Consider the following 15,484-nt stretch of genomic DNA (forward strand, 5'->3'; position numbering starts at 1 on the left):
TATGTAATCTGCACGCGGAGAACGTGGGATTTTCTGTATCTTAGTTCCTGAGTTTTCTCATGCATTATTTCTGAAGTTGAATTTTTTGTTGTTGTTGAAGTTCCCTTCTCCTTTTTATCTGTGGAGGTTTTAGTTTAGATTTTACTGTTTATCCAAGCTGTAAGGGCTAACCAGAGTCCGGCTTATTGTAAGGGTCTGGAGGGAGAAAAGTGTTTGAATTTAGCAAAAAAAAAAAGAAGAAAAACCTAACTGATTTGTTTTAACTAGAAAAGACCAAATTCTGCTGCAATATTACATCATATTCTCATCAGAGCAGCTCCACCATCTTCAGTGGGATTGTCTCTGATTTACATCTGCATGTGAGAGGAAAATGAAGCCCCAGTGGGTTTGAGAGACAGAAGAAGGAGCCTGGAGATGGGGTGCTACCACAGTGGTTTTTTGTTTGTTGGTTTGTTGGTTGGTTGGTTTTCCGTTTCAACCCCAGCCCTGTCTCTGTTTTCAGAAACTGGAAACAGTATGTTTGTGGCAGATAGGTTTTGGTTTGTTGGAGGGGGAAAATGAATTTTACTGCAGTAAGCCAGTTTTTCTCCTAAATAAGTAGAAGAAGTTTGGACTAGTGTAAGAAAAGTATAATTATATTTTTTTCAGGACTAAAAATGTTCCAGGAAAATGACTGTTTCGCTTGAAAATGCATTTTTTTAATCAAAATAAAGAGATTCAATAGAGAATTAAATATAGGGATCCAACTCAGTCCACTTGCACCTGATCCCACCTGTGAAATGTTGACAGACTGGCTACCCTATGGGTTCGCTTCCATCTGTTACCACATTCTTCACCGTCTGCACCTGGTATTTTTTAGTGGATATACTAGTGGATATACTAGACTCAAAGTCTAGAAACACCAAAAATCAGGAAGCCCAAACTAGATCTGGACATTGTAGCCTTTGTCTAAGCCTAATGGTGCCGTATGTCACTGGGAATTGATATAATTTTTGTTCCCTTTCTGTGACTCATTCATCAGACTGACTCATCCTCATCCTAGTTAGACTTTTTTCTCCTGTGGAAAGCACAGCTTGTTTTCATCCAGAGTCCTACCTTTCATTTTATTTAGGGTCAGTCTTAGTCTCTTTTTATGCTGAACCAAGAACACACAGCATCTGTTTTTGCAGCTGTTCTTATTCTAACACAGCTGTGCAGATGCCGTCCCTTGGGTACTGTTACAGCCATAACAAAATGTCACTTATCCCCACTGCTGATGCTTTCAGGTCCTTTCCATTCGCTTGGTATTTAGTCTCCCAGCCCTGCCAATATTCAGTCCAGTCTGTGTCACTTAAACCTTAAATCTGTTATCCAGAGGGACCCATTTCTGAAACAGAGAAGAGCGAGTCCAGTTGTAGCTTTGTGAGATGCTGTCCCCAAAACAGCAGAGCACTGAGCTCTTCTGCCCACATTGGCAGGAGGTGACTAGCAGGTTGTCTAAGACGAAGTAGTCCTAAAGAAAACAATCTGGGGTCAAGACCTGGGTATCAGTCAGAGGCCATTCCGGGGCCCAGGTGGACTCTGGGGATGCCAGAAAAAGGATCAAATACTGTGCTGTTAAATAAGGGACTGAATCTCAGGAATAATGTGCCCTCTGCCTGGTCAACTGGACAACTTTATTCTGGACAATTTTGTGAAAAAGGGGTGACTACAGCCTTATATGGGTTGCACAGCTGCATCCCTGAATGCAGCCATAGTGCTAACAGCAATCTGCAGCCCTTATAGATCCACCCAGTAAATACACAGCTATAGTATGACAAAGAAGGAGCAGTTGATGTCTCTCACAGAAGAAAAGAGGAGGCTTGAGTGCAAGAAATAGAGGACACTTTATTAAGGTACCTAAGCATATGTAGACACTTCATGTTTTATCTAGGTCCTATGCTAGTGGCACGTACTGCCACTGAGAATACATCTCTGTAATCAAGAAGGAACAGAAATGAACACACTGAGTCCTACAATTTGCCTGTTCTGCTGCTTGTGGTTTGAGTGCGGCATAACTAACTCACACCGATGAGCAAGGTTGGAGCTACACTTGGTTATCAAATGAGTAATGAACCTGCCTTCGTGATTTCGCATGGACTTGAGCCGGGACAGAGTGATTGACAGTGTACCAGCGAGTGGAGAAATGCTTAGAGCATTGATGGAAAGATCTGCTGGACTCAGTAGTGGTGATATTTCTTCCCTGTCTCTGGAAAACTGTTCTCCTGGACTTTTTGGTGGGAGAAAATAGAATGTGTATGAGCAAAGAACATGTGGTACAGTTAAGATAGGATTTCATTAGCATGATTATTAGATTTGGTCTGAAATCCTGATGAAAGCTGATCTTGATAACAAGTAAAAATGAAATCCCTGAAGCAGTTTTGTTCTGCAAGTGTTTGAGGAGACCAAGTAGCTCTAGGCAGCAGAGACATGGCTACGATGAATTTAATAAGCAGTGGGAACTTTGTTTATATCAGATATAGAATGAACAGCCCAAAGCCAGGTTGCAAGAGCATATTGTGGTAGTACATATTTTATTTATTATTTAGTGCTGTATCAGAAAGAATTTTCTTCAGATCCTCCCTTTTTTCCTCATTTTTACTTTTTCTCTCATCTGTTCAGTTCTTCTTGATGTATGATACATTTTTCATTCTCTGTCTTCATTGGACTTGGGTTTTCTACCTCTTTTCCAAAATTTTGCTATAGGTGGTCTCAAGAACTTGAGGTTCTCACTGAGGCTTTGATGCCAGGGTGTTCTTATGTCTTACTCAGCCTCCATCAAATCCATCCCACAGCAAACCTTTAGGTTAGGTGGGACTCTGATGGTGAACTAAACAAACTCTGCCTTAAACTATATATCTGTGAGAGATCAAGTTCATCCATCCTGAAGCCCCATGGAGGTTTCAGAGATTGGTTATGTAAGAAAATGGTAAGAGTAAAGAAGGCGCATAGTGTTGGAGAGTTTAGATCAGTTTCTGATGAATTCAACTAAGTTTCAGCCACTTCTTCTCAATATACTCAGGGAAGAAGGTAAAAGTTTTTGGGTTTTAGGACTGGTGTCTTATTACAACCAATGATAAGAATCAGTGAACTTAGCTGTGGCTCTGTGAGGAACTCAGAGAAATTGTGGCTATTTCTCTTAGTTTCAGGTGCTGCACTGAGGGAGCACAAGCAGCCTGATAAGCACGTTCCCCAAAGGCAGTGCTTTCAGCCCTGCCTGCTGGTCTAAGTCATTTTTATCCTGAGACTATGGAAGCCTCTTGAACCTTGATTTGGAAGAGATGCGTCAAACTAAAGGCCAGTCTGGTCAGTACATGGCAACAAAACAATGAGAGATGGGCACACTGGAGTGCATTATTTACATCTATCATGGCCAAAGATGTTGAGCTGTGATAAATATCTCCACAAGTTAGCACAAAAATGTCTTCGTGATGAAGCAACCAAAAGCTGTATCTAAATCACCCGAGAATCTATGAGAAACACACTATAAATTCTTTGCATCCTGGTAAAAATCTTCCCTGGGTGCAAATCTGCAGTAAAGGTGAATTCTAGGACGATTCCCTCTATTTATGTACCAAAGAGCTGCTCTTCGTAGAAAATAATGTTCATGTCAAGAATTCACTTCTCTAAATTGCAACTTGAAGTGACATTTGGCCCATTAATACATAGGGAGTTAAAGCTGACTATGATCATTCTTTTATTACATTCTCTGGCCTCTAATATCTTTTAGTACTTTCAGTACTCTGACTGCAACTGTTTTGTTCCAGGGGCCAGCAATATAACCCTGCTATTACATCTTGGCATCAACAAGAATGGGGCAGAAGACAACAGCTGCATGAGAATGTGCTTTTTGCAATAAAGAAGGAAAGCGGGCATAGCACAGTCTTCTGTGAGAGTAGGAGTGGGCTTGAATCCAGGTTTAATTTTGTCTAGCGACATGACGATTACAGTTTCAGTCCCTGTTGCTAGCAGCTAGTATGACTGCATCTAAGACTGAAATAATTCACGTGGAGGTCTGCAAGAGTCAAACTTGGAGCATCTGTTGATAGACTGTGCTGCTGCACTCACTACTTGTGCCGAGTCCTGTACAAACTGGCTAAACAGAGCAGACCTTTGGCTTGCCTCGCTCTGACTTTGCCCCAGCTCTTTCCCTGCAGACTTTTCCAAAACTCAGGCTGAGACAATATCTCAAAGCAGTTTTGTGGGTTTATAACATGAGCAATCAGTGAATTGGCTTGGGTTTGAGTGCATTGGACTTAAATAACATTGTTGATGAGTCTGCTCATCTGGTGACCTTCATCCAGCCCCACTGGCTTTTCTCTGCAGAAGAGCCTCACAGCTACAAGAGCAAGCATCCTGCAAAACAGACGGATGGTTTCCACACAAGGGCACCATGGACCAGTTTAGGGCAGGAGATGCACAGGGCTTGATGGCCTTTCCTCCTTCATTGGCATGATCAGGCTACGGCAGACGTTGCAGCTGTGTGGGAAGAAGGAAAAAGAGGTTTGGCACCGAGTGCAGCAATACAGGTCAGATCATTGCTGTAGGTACCTCCTCTGGGATTAATTTAGATAAGTGTAACAAGGCCAGCTCCAAAACTTGGAGCGCTTGAGACTCATGACCTGAAACTTTCCCTGCAGGGCAGGTGCCCCTACCGTTGCCTGAAGAGAAGAAGAAAGATAAAAGATGAGATTTATTCTTCTTTTGAAAGAGATTATTTCAAATCCACCTCCAACGCACAAAACCTTTCATACTAAAGACTATAAATAGCAATAATAGCCCATAGATGTAGGAGACTCAGGTCTGATTCTCTCTGCTTCCTGAAAAGCTTAAAACTCACTGTGTCTTACTCTTAAGAAAACAGCCTGACTGCCATAGAGATGTGATGAATACGCAAGGTCTCCGTCTCTCTTTAATTCTGTGTTTAGCATTGATGGTTCATCTACATGGGTCCCATGGTTGCTTAAGTCTTGGGTTTGGTATGGTAGTTGTCCTGCATCCTTTTTCTTGAAGAGCTACCATGGTCCATTGCAAAGTCCTTCTACTTGTATATCTCATTTCCTGGCTGGAGGAGCCAACACAGCCATTAGAGAATGAAGGTCATTTGTACAGCACAGCCTTGTTTGCAGCAGCAGTTGAATATAATTGCAAAACATCAAGGAGAGAATGGGAGAAATGACTTGTGGTAGAAAATGAGCTTCAAAGCTCTGAGCAGTTTATGCGAGAAAACTTTGTTTCCATTAGTAAATATAGATTTGTTATGACATTTTAAGTCTTAGCTGTGATATGCACAATATTTCCTTGGAATATCTGGCAGCTGTATCACTGTTTAATATATCTATTAAATACTACATCTCGATGTAAGAGGAACCAATAAAACTTGTTTATTTACCTTTGAAACCTTTGACAGATGAAGCCATATCACTCTCTAGACATATTTCCCTGTTCAGATCTAGTAGATATTTGATATGGCAGCAATAAAAGAAAATACCATAGATTTTCTTTCCAGGCCTGCATTTACTGTGGACAAAACAAAGACTATCAGAATGCATTTATTTATTTACCTATAGCTGCTATCTTTCGAATGCACCAAAAGTAAGAATCAAAGTGTTGCCCTGATGTGCTTGTACAATTGCATAAAATGCCCAAGAGGGACCAATAATCACTGTTGTCTTCTCTGTAATCAATCTTTAGAAAAAAACCTCAGCATTTTGGTTTTATTGGCATTTATGGTCATATTTATTGTCCCTCTGCTGGGTTTCTCTTGGCTGGCGCATGCATGTACAGACTCATATCTTCAGTGGCTCTCAACTATCAATTCACAAAAATTGCTTTCAATTCTGAAACTATAACATTTCAAACAGGATTGGGTGAAATAAAATAGAACATTAAACCAGCATTGTGGGTTCAGACAAGTACAGAGCAACCAGGAAAGCCAAGAATAAGAATCTTTTTGCTTTCCCGCTTGATGAAGGTTACAGTCTCCTGGTGACTTGTTTTCTTAACTTTAATATCTTTTGATATTTTTCCAGCCCTGTTATAGCCCAAGCTTTAGACACATCAAATAGCTTGTGTATCAGGAGGAGCAAAGGGCAGCTCGACCTTGTCTCTTGTCACTTTTCCATTTGCACAGTCCGAGACAACACACTGTGTTAAATCGCCAAAGTTTATAACGAGATGAATTGAGATGGAGGCTGGGAAAAGGGAGAGAGATAAAAAGTCAAGCATGTACCTTTTGTGATTCCCTTGAATCTCTCCAAATAACTGAAGAAATGCATGAATAAGGGAATATTTTGTCAATATTTTCCACAGCAAACGTGGAAGAGATTGTGATCCTCCCCAGGTGAAGCTGATAATACAGTAAGCAGATGAAGTAGGCTTCCTTCTGATCTGAAGCACTGCAGAAGCAGGTTTTATTAAGACCTGGAATTGTTTTTTATTTATTTCACCTCCTTTTCTTGTTTGTTTGTCTAATTTCACAAGATGAAAGAATGTTCACAGTGCAGGCTCGACCAGGAGGGAGAGAGGGCAGTGGGAAAGTGCTCCACATGCAGACCTGTTATAAGTAATAACCTTCCTGGTGTGTCTCTCCAAGTAGTTAGACAGGCATTAGTTACCAATTCAGATAAACTCATACACTTGCTAATGTGAATAAACACATTATAAACCCAAACTACCATGGATAAACCCAAACTACCTCCATCCACTGGACTAAAATCCCCAGGACCAGAAGACTATCATTTGTGATGAGTGAGCTTAGGATCTCCCCGTGCTTGCTAAACTACCATGGATATGGTAGTTTTGTAAAAGGAGAGTGAGAGAGAATTTTGATGCTATTCTTAAGTGAGGAAAATAGTTTCCATCTTTCCTGTGATGATCAGTATTTAATTCACAGTATATCCACTTGAGTCTGTCTCCATTATACATCCTTACAGATCATATCATTATATAATCAATACCGGGGAATCATTTAGCAAAGTGTTTTGATAGTTTCCACTTTGAAAGTAAATTTTATAATGAGAATGGTGATGAAGACAAAGTCAGTTTTATGGTAAGATTGAATGGAGACTGAGATAAACATGCTAAATCTATATTGTAAACACTTATAGATAATAAGTCCAGAGCAGCAGCAATTATAAACCAATCTAACATTCTGGACAAGATAATCAGAGACATTCCCTGAACTACAGTGCAGTCCATTGTTCATCTATAAATTGTTCAGTGATGAAGAATCTCTCATCAACCCGTGTATGTTGTTCCAGTGGTTAATCAGTCATTACTGAAGTGGTCCAGACTGTTTCTAATGGTGTTGGAGCTATCACACCTCCATCCACTGGACTAAAATCCCCAGGACCAGAAGACTATCATTTGTGATGAGTGAGCTTAGGATCTCCCCGTGCTTGCTAATGCCTGCACCACTTCATAGTGGCTCCTGTCTCATGAGCATTCACGTTTAGAAACTGCTACACTAAGGGCCTCCTGCAAAAAATGTGTCTGGAAGGCCCAGTTGTGTCCATGGACAAGTTGTATGACTTTGGAATTGGCTCAAAATTCAGACTTGTTCTTGGGAAATGGTGTCTAGATTTCTTTTGGGACACTTCACTCTCTAGGTCTTTGAGTTATGCAGCACTTAAAATCCACAACCAAATTCTGTTTAATTTGGATATCCTTATAACCAGAAAGGATAAGAGAACTTTCAAAAGTCTATTTGTTCAATGAAATACAATATTTGGATGTAAAAAGCTACAGAACTCTTTCAGTTTATTTTATTTTTCATGAGTATTGTACTTCAGATACCTCTTTGATATTTGTTCTTCATGAAGCAAACTGACAGAAAGAACAGCAGTCAGGGCTGGAACAGGACTGAACAAGTTTCATGTGCAACTCAGCCAGGCATGCCCAGCTACATGGATTTGATTATGTCTAATACTTTGTGTGCTGGTGTTGGAAAACTCTAGTTTGTCTTACTAAAATGTAGTCGAATAACTAATAGTTCTAACAATTCTATTAAATATAGTTAAAAACTAACTACTCCGTTGAAATTTCGCTTGCTCCAGGGTATAGTCTCAGGTATCCTTATTTGGGAAGGAATGCTGATCTTTATCTAATGCAAGCAGTAAACTTGCAAAGAAATAACAGTTTGCATAAAAATGTAAAGAATGCTGAAAATGTTGCAAGACCTGATGTGACAATCACCGAAATGAATATGTAGGTTGCATCCCTTTTGAATATGTAACAGATTGAGCAACACTTTAAGGATAAATGGCGAACGCGATGTGACGGTCTTTGAACCAGATTTGGGTGCGTACCCCTGGTTCCCGGGGCCTCGAAATAAAGCACCGCATATAACCTTCTTCGTATGGTTATGTGTTTGTCTTTACGCTAACAGTTTTGGCGACCCAGATGGGACCTCGCGGGCATTGCTGAGGCGGCTCGCATCGATCCCGCTCCGGCCGGCACCGAGTGATTCTCGGGGAGCCATCGACCGCAACCGACCTCCGCTGCCCCCGACGGACCGAGGATTATATTGGTAAGACACGGTGCTTTATCAGGAATGGTACCATAGTTGTGGTTTGGTAAAAACCTGCCTGTTAGACGCGGCGAAAGCTACGCTTGGTTGGGTTAAGGAGCTCCAGAGGGAAGCCTAGGCGCCGTCCATAAGACAGTAGCGAAAGCTCTGCAGGTTCGGCAACAGTGGTCTGGTTTTGTATTTTCGGTACCGCAGGTTCGGCAACCGTGGTCTGGTTTTGTATTTTCGGTAATCTGTATTATTCGCTATGTGGAACTTTGTTTGGTTTTTGTTGTTTGGTGCTGGTCTGGACTGTTATAAAATGTCAACGATACCTAAGTCATCACCGTTAGGGTGTATTCTGATGCATTGGAAAGAGGGGCAGTTTGGGCAAGAAATGCAAAAAAAGGAAATTGGTTGAGTATTGTAATGTATGGTGGACACAGTGTGATTTGGAGGATCAGGTTCGTTGGCCAGAAAGTGGAACTTTAGACTATAATATCATCCTACAGTTGATGCAATTTTGTAGGCGCGAGGGTAAATGGGATGAGATACCATATGTAGAACTGTTCTTTATTTTAAGAATTGTTCTTTATATTTAAAGAGGAATGGAAGAAGGCATGTGGAATAATGGTCGTTAATACAAAATCGGATGAGCAGTGTAAGGGATGTGTGACTGAGAAGAAATGTATGAAATGTCTGGCAGTGGAAAATGCTTTGCAGCATAAGGAGGATGATGATTTTGATTTATTAGTGGCTCCGTCGGCCCCACCAGCCCCCAGAGATACTGGAGTAGAAGGTGATGGGGAGGATGAGGTAGAAATAGAGGATCGGGAAAAGATGAACCCCTAGTGAAAGTGAGGTTAGGGGGAAAAGAAGTGCAATTTTTAGTAGATACTGGTGCAACACACTCAGTTTTAAATGATTTACGTGGACAGATAGGGAAAGACTGCTACAATAGTGGGAGCCACAGGGAAAGAGGAAACCCGGCCATTCATGCAACCCCTGGAATTACGATTTGGAGGAAAGGAAATATGGCATGAATTCTTGTATATGCCTGATTGTCCAATCTCCCTGCTGGATGGGATTTTTTTTTTTTTTTCTTTTTTTCTTTTTTTTTATCTAAATTAAATGCAAGAATTGTCTTTGAGGATGGAGAATTAATTATGCAAGTTCCAGAATCAAAGTCAGGACAGATACTAGTGTTGAAGGAAAATCCAAAAGTTCAATTACCCAGAGAGGTAGAAGAGGCAGTGATCCCTACAGTATGGGAAACTGATATACCAGGGAAATAAAAAATGGCCCAACCAGTAGTAGTAGAATCGAAGGAAGGAACGAAACCAGTATGAATAAAACAATATCCCATAAAATTAGAGGCCCGATATGGAATAGTGAAAATTATTGAAAAGTTCTTAAAGTCTGGAATATTAGAAGAATGCGAATCAGAATATAATACCCCAATTTTTCCAGTAAAGAAACCAAATGGAGAATATACATTGGTACAGGACTTAAGGGCTATTAATGAAATCACGAAAGATATACATCCCGTAGTAGCTAATCCATACACATTGTTAACATCTGTGAAGGAGAAATACAAATGGTTTACAGTAATTGATTTAAAAGATGCCTTCTTCTGTATTCCTCTCAACAAAGATAGTAGGAAATTCTTCGCTTTTGAATGGGAGAACACGCACAATGGACGAAAAATGCAGTTGACATGGACAAGGCTTCCACAAGGATTCAAGAATAGTCCAACACTTTTTGGGAACCAGCTGGCAAAAGGATTGGAATCATGGACAATGCAGGAGAAAGTTCAGCAGCCTTCTTAGGAGCGCCTGTGGAAGATGGCCCTTTGGAACATGATTGTGTGGAAGTTATCGAACACACTCATGCAACAAGGGCTGACCTGAAGGACACCCCACTTGAACAGCCTGATCAAGAACTTTTTACAGATGGAAGTAGTTATGTAGAAAACGGGACACGATATGCCGGGTATGCGGTAACCACACAAAAAGGGGTAATAAAAGCAGAGGCTCTTCCTGTAGGAACTTCAGCACAGCGAGCAGAAATAATAGCTCTCACGAGAGCCTTGGAATTGAGCAGGGATCAGCGAGTAAATATATGGACAGACTCAAAATATGCATTTGGAGTGGTTCATATACATGGAGCACTATGGAAAGAACAAGGACTCCTATCTTCGCAAGGTACGAACATAAAATACCAAAAAGAAATTCTGAATTTGATAACTGCTGTACAGTTACCCAAACAGGTGGCGATCATGCACTGTAAAGCACATCAAGGAGGAGATTCCAAAATAGCTGAAGGAAACGCGTTAGCGGACCGGACAGCTCAACGGATTGCACGACAGGTATCAAATATGATGGCCTTAATACCCACGAAGGTAAGCCCTTTACAAAATTATTTAACGCAGAAGCCGAAGTACTCGGAGGAGGACGAGAAATTAGCTAGACTAATAAAGGCCCAATTGGGTTCAGATGGATGGTACCTAACTGCAACTGGACAAGTGATTGTACCACCTACCATTATGCGGACATTTTTACAGACGGAACATCAGAAATGTCACTGGGGAGCAGAAGCTTTAGTGGCGTATTTAAAGCGCAGCATAATCTCGGCACAGATGTTAACAATGGCAAGGTCAATAAATTCGAAATGTGAAATCTGTTTGAAGAACAATCCGGTAGTTAGAAAAGGAATAGAAATGGTACATATCAGAGTGGGTATGGAACCGGGTGATTATTGGCAAATTGATTTTGTAGAATTACCTAAAAGTCAAGGATACAGGTATTTGTTAGTTGGGGTTGACACCTTTTCTGGATGGCCGGAAGCCTTTCCTTGTTACACCAACCAAGCTAAGGAGACAGTGAAATGGCTGCTGCGAGAGATTATTCCAAGATTTGGGGTACCCCTAGGCCTATCTTCAGATAGGGGATCACACTTCGTAGCAGCTATAGTTCAAGAGGTAAGCAAGATGTTAGGAATCTCTTGGAATCTCCACACACCGTGGAGACCACAGTCAAGTGGACAAGTAGAAAAGATGAATCAGACAATTAAGTGGCAGATCAGTAAAATATGTCAGGAGGCTAAAATTCAATGGCCACAGGCGTTACCAATAGCACTCCTAAGGATAAGAATTAAGCCAAGGAGTGGGATGATAGTAAGCCCTTATGAAATTCTTTTCGGAAAACCCTACGAGGTGCCACAACCTAACCTCAATATGCATATAAAAGGTGGGCAAGATGTATATAACTATGTGTTATCCCTTGCTAGAACTTTGACGCAGCTGCGGAGTACTCTGGTTTGGAATCGACCCTTGTCATTGGAACACCCAGTGCACAATATCAATCCAGGAGACCAGGTTTACGTCCGTGATTGGGTTGAGGAACCACTGAGAGAACAGTGGAACGGACCGTACCTGGTGCTGCTAACTACCTTTACCGCGGTTAAAGTGAAGGGAATTGATTCCTGGATTCACTACACACGGGTAAAGAAGGTTCCCGGAGAGTGGCAAGCAGAAGTAACTGGACCTACAAAGCTGAAACTTACATACCAGAAGGATGTCTAATTACGTCTATGGGACGATCATAATAATATGGTTTCTGATGAATATGACTTTTTCCACAGGCACCCACCGAAAGAATAGAAATGTGAGATATGATCCAGAGCAAAATGCCATTCTGTCTTGCATGGTTCAAAGTCAGAAAGTGGAAGTAACATCGGGAAAAGGAATCCAATTTGACATTAACAAAGGATTGGAAAAGATAATAGTATCCCACAGAAAAAGGCGAGATATAGAGCCCACTCCAACACCACAGAAATTTTGTATGGGCCAATAGTGATGGAACGTGGACTACCCATTTATCAGTTACGGGGAAGGTTAAAGAAATCACATTAGGCTTACCCACCTTATGCCCAATTTGGAAACGTTCCCCCTTTAAAGGGAAACTGGAAACTCTACAAATCAACAGAATCAAAAGAGATATAAAGGAAGATGATACATGGCAGAAGCCCTCTACAGGAGTGAAGGTAGGATGGGCCCTTGAATCTCTCTTTGCTGCTCCAGTAGCTACTTACCGAAATAGAGACATGATTTACAAATTAATAGGGCAGACTGAAAGGTTAGCTAGAGTTACTAAAAAGGGGTTCAGAGATTTGAATATGCAGCTCCAAGCAAGGACAAAAATGACTTTGCAGAACAGAATGGCATTAGATATCTTATTATTGAAGGAAAATGGTGTTTGCGGATATTTAAAGGATCGAGTTGATCACTGCTGTGTGCATATACCGAATGTAACCATGGATATAGAATATGACATATCTCAACTCAAGAGAATTGAACAAGAAGCTGAAGAAGAAAGAAAAGAGATCGGCCATAATTGGATAGGAGAATTATTTAATGGATTGGGGATTCATTTAGACGGGTGGCTACAATCACTTTTAGAAACTATTTGCACACTCTTATTAGTATTCCTGGTCATCTACCTAGTATACTTATGTATCCGTCAAGAAATCACCCGTAACACTAGCTGGACACATAAGATTATAGGAGCAGTAACCCGGGAATACCCACGACGCCTGACCCCGCCACCGAAGTACTACGAGACTACGAGAATGGAGAACTAAGATGAAAAACTGAAAAATGGAAATACCTTCTTAATGAAAGAAAGTATTTCCAAAGGGGGGAAATGTTGGAAAACTCTAGTTTGTCTTACTAAAATGTAGTCGAATAACTAATAGTTCTAACAATTCTATTAAATATAGTTAAAAACTAACTACTCCGTTGAAATTTCGCTTGCTCCAGGGTATAGTCTCAGGTATCCTTATTTGGGAAGGAATGCTGATCTTTATCTAATGCAAGCAGTAAACTTGCAAAGAAATAACAGTTTGCATAAAAATGTAAAGAATGCTGAAAATGTTGCAAGACCTGATGTGACAATCACCGAAATGAATATGTAGGTTGCATCCCTTTTGAATATGTAACAGATTGAGCAACACTTTAAGGATAAATGGCGAACGCGATGTGACGGTCTTTGAACCAGATTTGGGTGCGTACCCCTGGTTCCCGGGGCCTCGAAATAAAGCACCGCATATAACCTTCTTCGTATGGTTATGTGTTTGTCTTTACGCTATCACTGGGAGAATAAAAGCCTTGTGCAGACAGTATGGTGGGTTTGTGCCAGCTTTGCGAACAGGGAACAAATTTGACAAGTTCAACAACTCACTTCTCTCTTTGTTATTCATCCACTGATACCCCTTTCAGCAGGAATTTTCTGAAGGGGTTCCAATTTCACTATTTGCAGGAACAATAACTTGTATTACTACAGAGATTACTGCAATTCGGGGAATGGTTTTAACTAAGGGAGAGGAGACAGACTGAATATAAGGAAGAAAGTTTTTCACTAAGGGTGGTGAAATGCTGGCACAGGTTGCCCAGGGAGGTAGTGGATATCCCATCCCTGGAAACATTCAAGGTCAGGTTGGATGGAGCTTTGAGCATGGAGTTAAAGATGTCTCTGCTCCTGCATGGGGGTTGGACTGGATGACCTGTAAAGGTCCCTTCCAACCCAAAGTATTCTGTGATTCTATGATTCTCCAGTGAGCTCCTGACCCAGATGGGGGTTGCTGGCTAGGTGAGGTGGATTCCCCACCATCACAGACGCCACAATCTGTCACTGAGGATGGTGTTATGACAGGGCTTGCTCTCAGGAGTGTTGTTAAAGCATAGTCATTAGTGTCTGCAAATCGCTTTGAGAGGAGCCATTAGAAAACTGTAAAGTGCTGTTGCTAAATGCCCACTTACATTTTAAAAGAAGAAAAACAAATGCACTCACAATCTAAAATTGCATGTATTTTAGACAAAATATATAAGTAATGAAAGGAAAGTATCCAAGAGAGAGCACCATACTGGCCAGTCCTTTCTAAAAAGTCTCAAAACAGTGGGGATGAGATACCTGCTAAATCCCTGGAAACATGAAAACTGAGTACACAGATGAAAAAAGTCATCACAGTTCATGTTCTGCGTCCCTAAATTACGTAGCATTTCAGAGACAGTGAGCAACTTTTCATAGAGGAGGAAGCCATTCCTGGCATTAATTTGATTTAGTAGCTTTCCTGGAATCTCATGAATTTGAAGAGCACAAAAAAAAAAAAGTTCTAAAATATTTTTTTTTTCTCATTGTGGAATGAAAAACGTGAGGCTACAAAGTGTATCTATCTCTCTCTCTCTTTTTTTTCCACAGGATGCCCCTGATTTAATTAGCCAAGTCACCAGAGACTTTGAAAAGAAGCAGCTTTCTTCAAAACCCGTGGAAGTAAAAATAGGTTTTAAATTGGTCCTGGGAAGCTGCTGTTTACTTTATAAGTAGATTTTTCAAAAAATCTACTAATGAACACTAATGATGGCCTTGTCCCAAGTCGTTGTCAACTAAGTCCAAATTACTCCTCTTTCTGTCTAGCAACACAGGGCAGCAAAATCCTAGGGTCTTTTAACAGCCACTGATGGAAGGACTCTAGATTCACACTGACACAAATATCGCAGTGTGGCCACTGCTGGGACATAATGAAAAGTGCTTTCCTGATTCCAGCAGCAGTAGCAGAAAGGGAGTTCAGTGTTATCCCTGCATGTCTGCAGGAGACAAGGGCCGAGGAGCTCTGCAGTGCTCTGCACTGCTGTTTTGCGAAATAAAGCAGCTTCCTCTGTTGCTGACAGCAGTGTTAGAATCACAGTCTTAGAATGGTTTGAGTTGAAAGAGACCTTAAAAGTCATCTAGTCCAACCCTTCTGCAATGAGCAGGGACAACGGTAGCGATGATCTTCAAGAGGACCATGGGCATATTACTTATCGCCCTCTACAGCTCCCTGAAAGGAGGGTGAAATGAGGGGAATGTTGGTCTCTTCTCCTGTGTAATAAGTGAGGACAAGACAAAATGATCTAAAGTT

The 15,484-nt window shown here is 41.1% G+C and overlaps 1 protein-coding gene across 1 annotated transcript; it reads left to right on the plus strand.

The window, feature by feature from the left end:
* Positions 1–7,956: 7,956 nt before the first annotated feature.
* On the plus strand, positions 7,957–13,643 carry LOC104065401 (uncharacterized). The gene is made up of 2 exons (XM_054086599.1): positions 7,957–8,548; positions 10,181–13,643. Exon 2 carries the CDS (start codon positions 10,320–10,322, stop codon positions 12,108–12,110), a length of 1,791 nt encoding a protein of 596 aa, XP_053942574.1. The 5' UTR covers positions 7,957–8,548; positions 10,181–10,319; the 3' UTR covers positions 12,111–13,643.
* Positions 13,644–15,484: the final 1,841 nt, after the last annotated feature.

Source organism: Cuculus canorus, chromosome 22, assembly GCF_017976375.1.
Source record: "Cuculus canorus isolate bCucCan1 chromosome 22, bCucCan1.pri, whole genome shotgun sequence".
Lineage (NCBI taxonomy): Eukaryota > Metazoa > Chordata > Aves > Cuculiformes > Cuculidae > Cuculus > Cuculus canorus.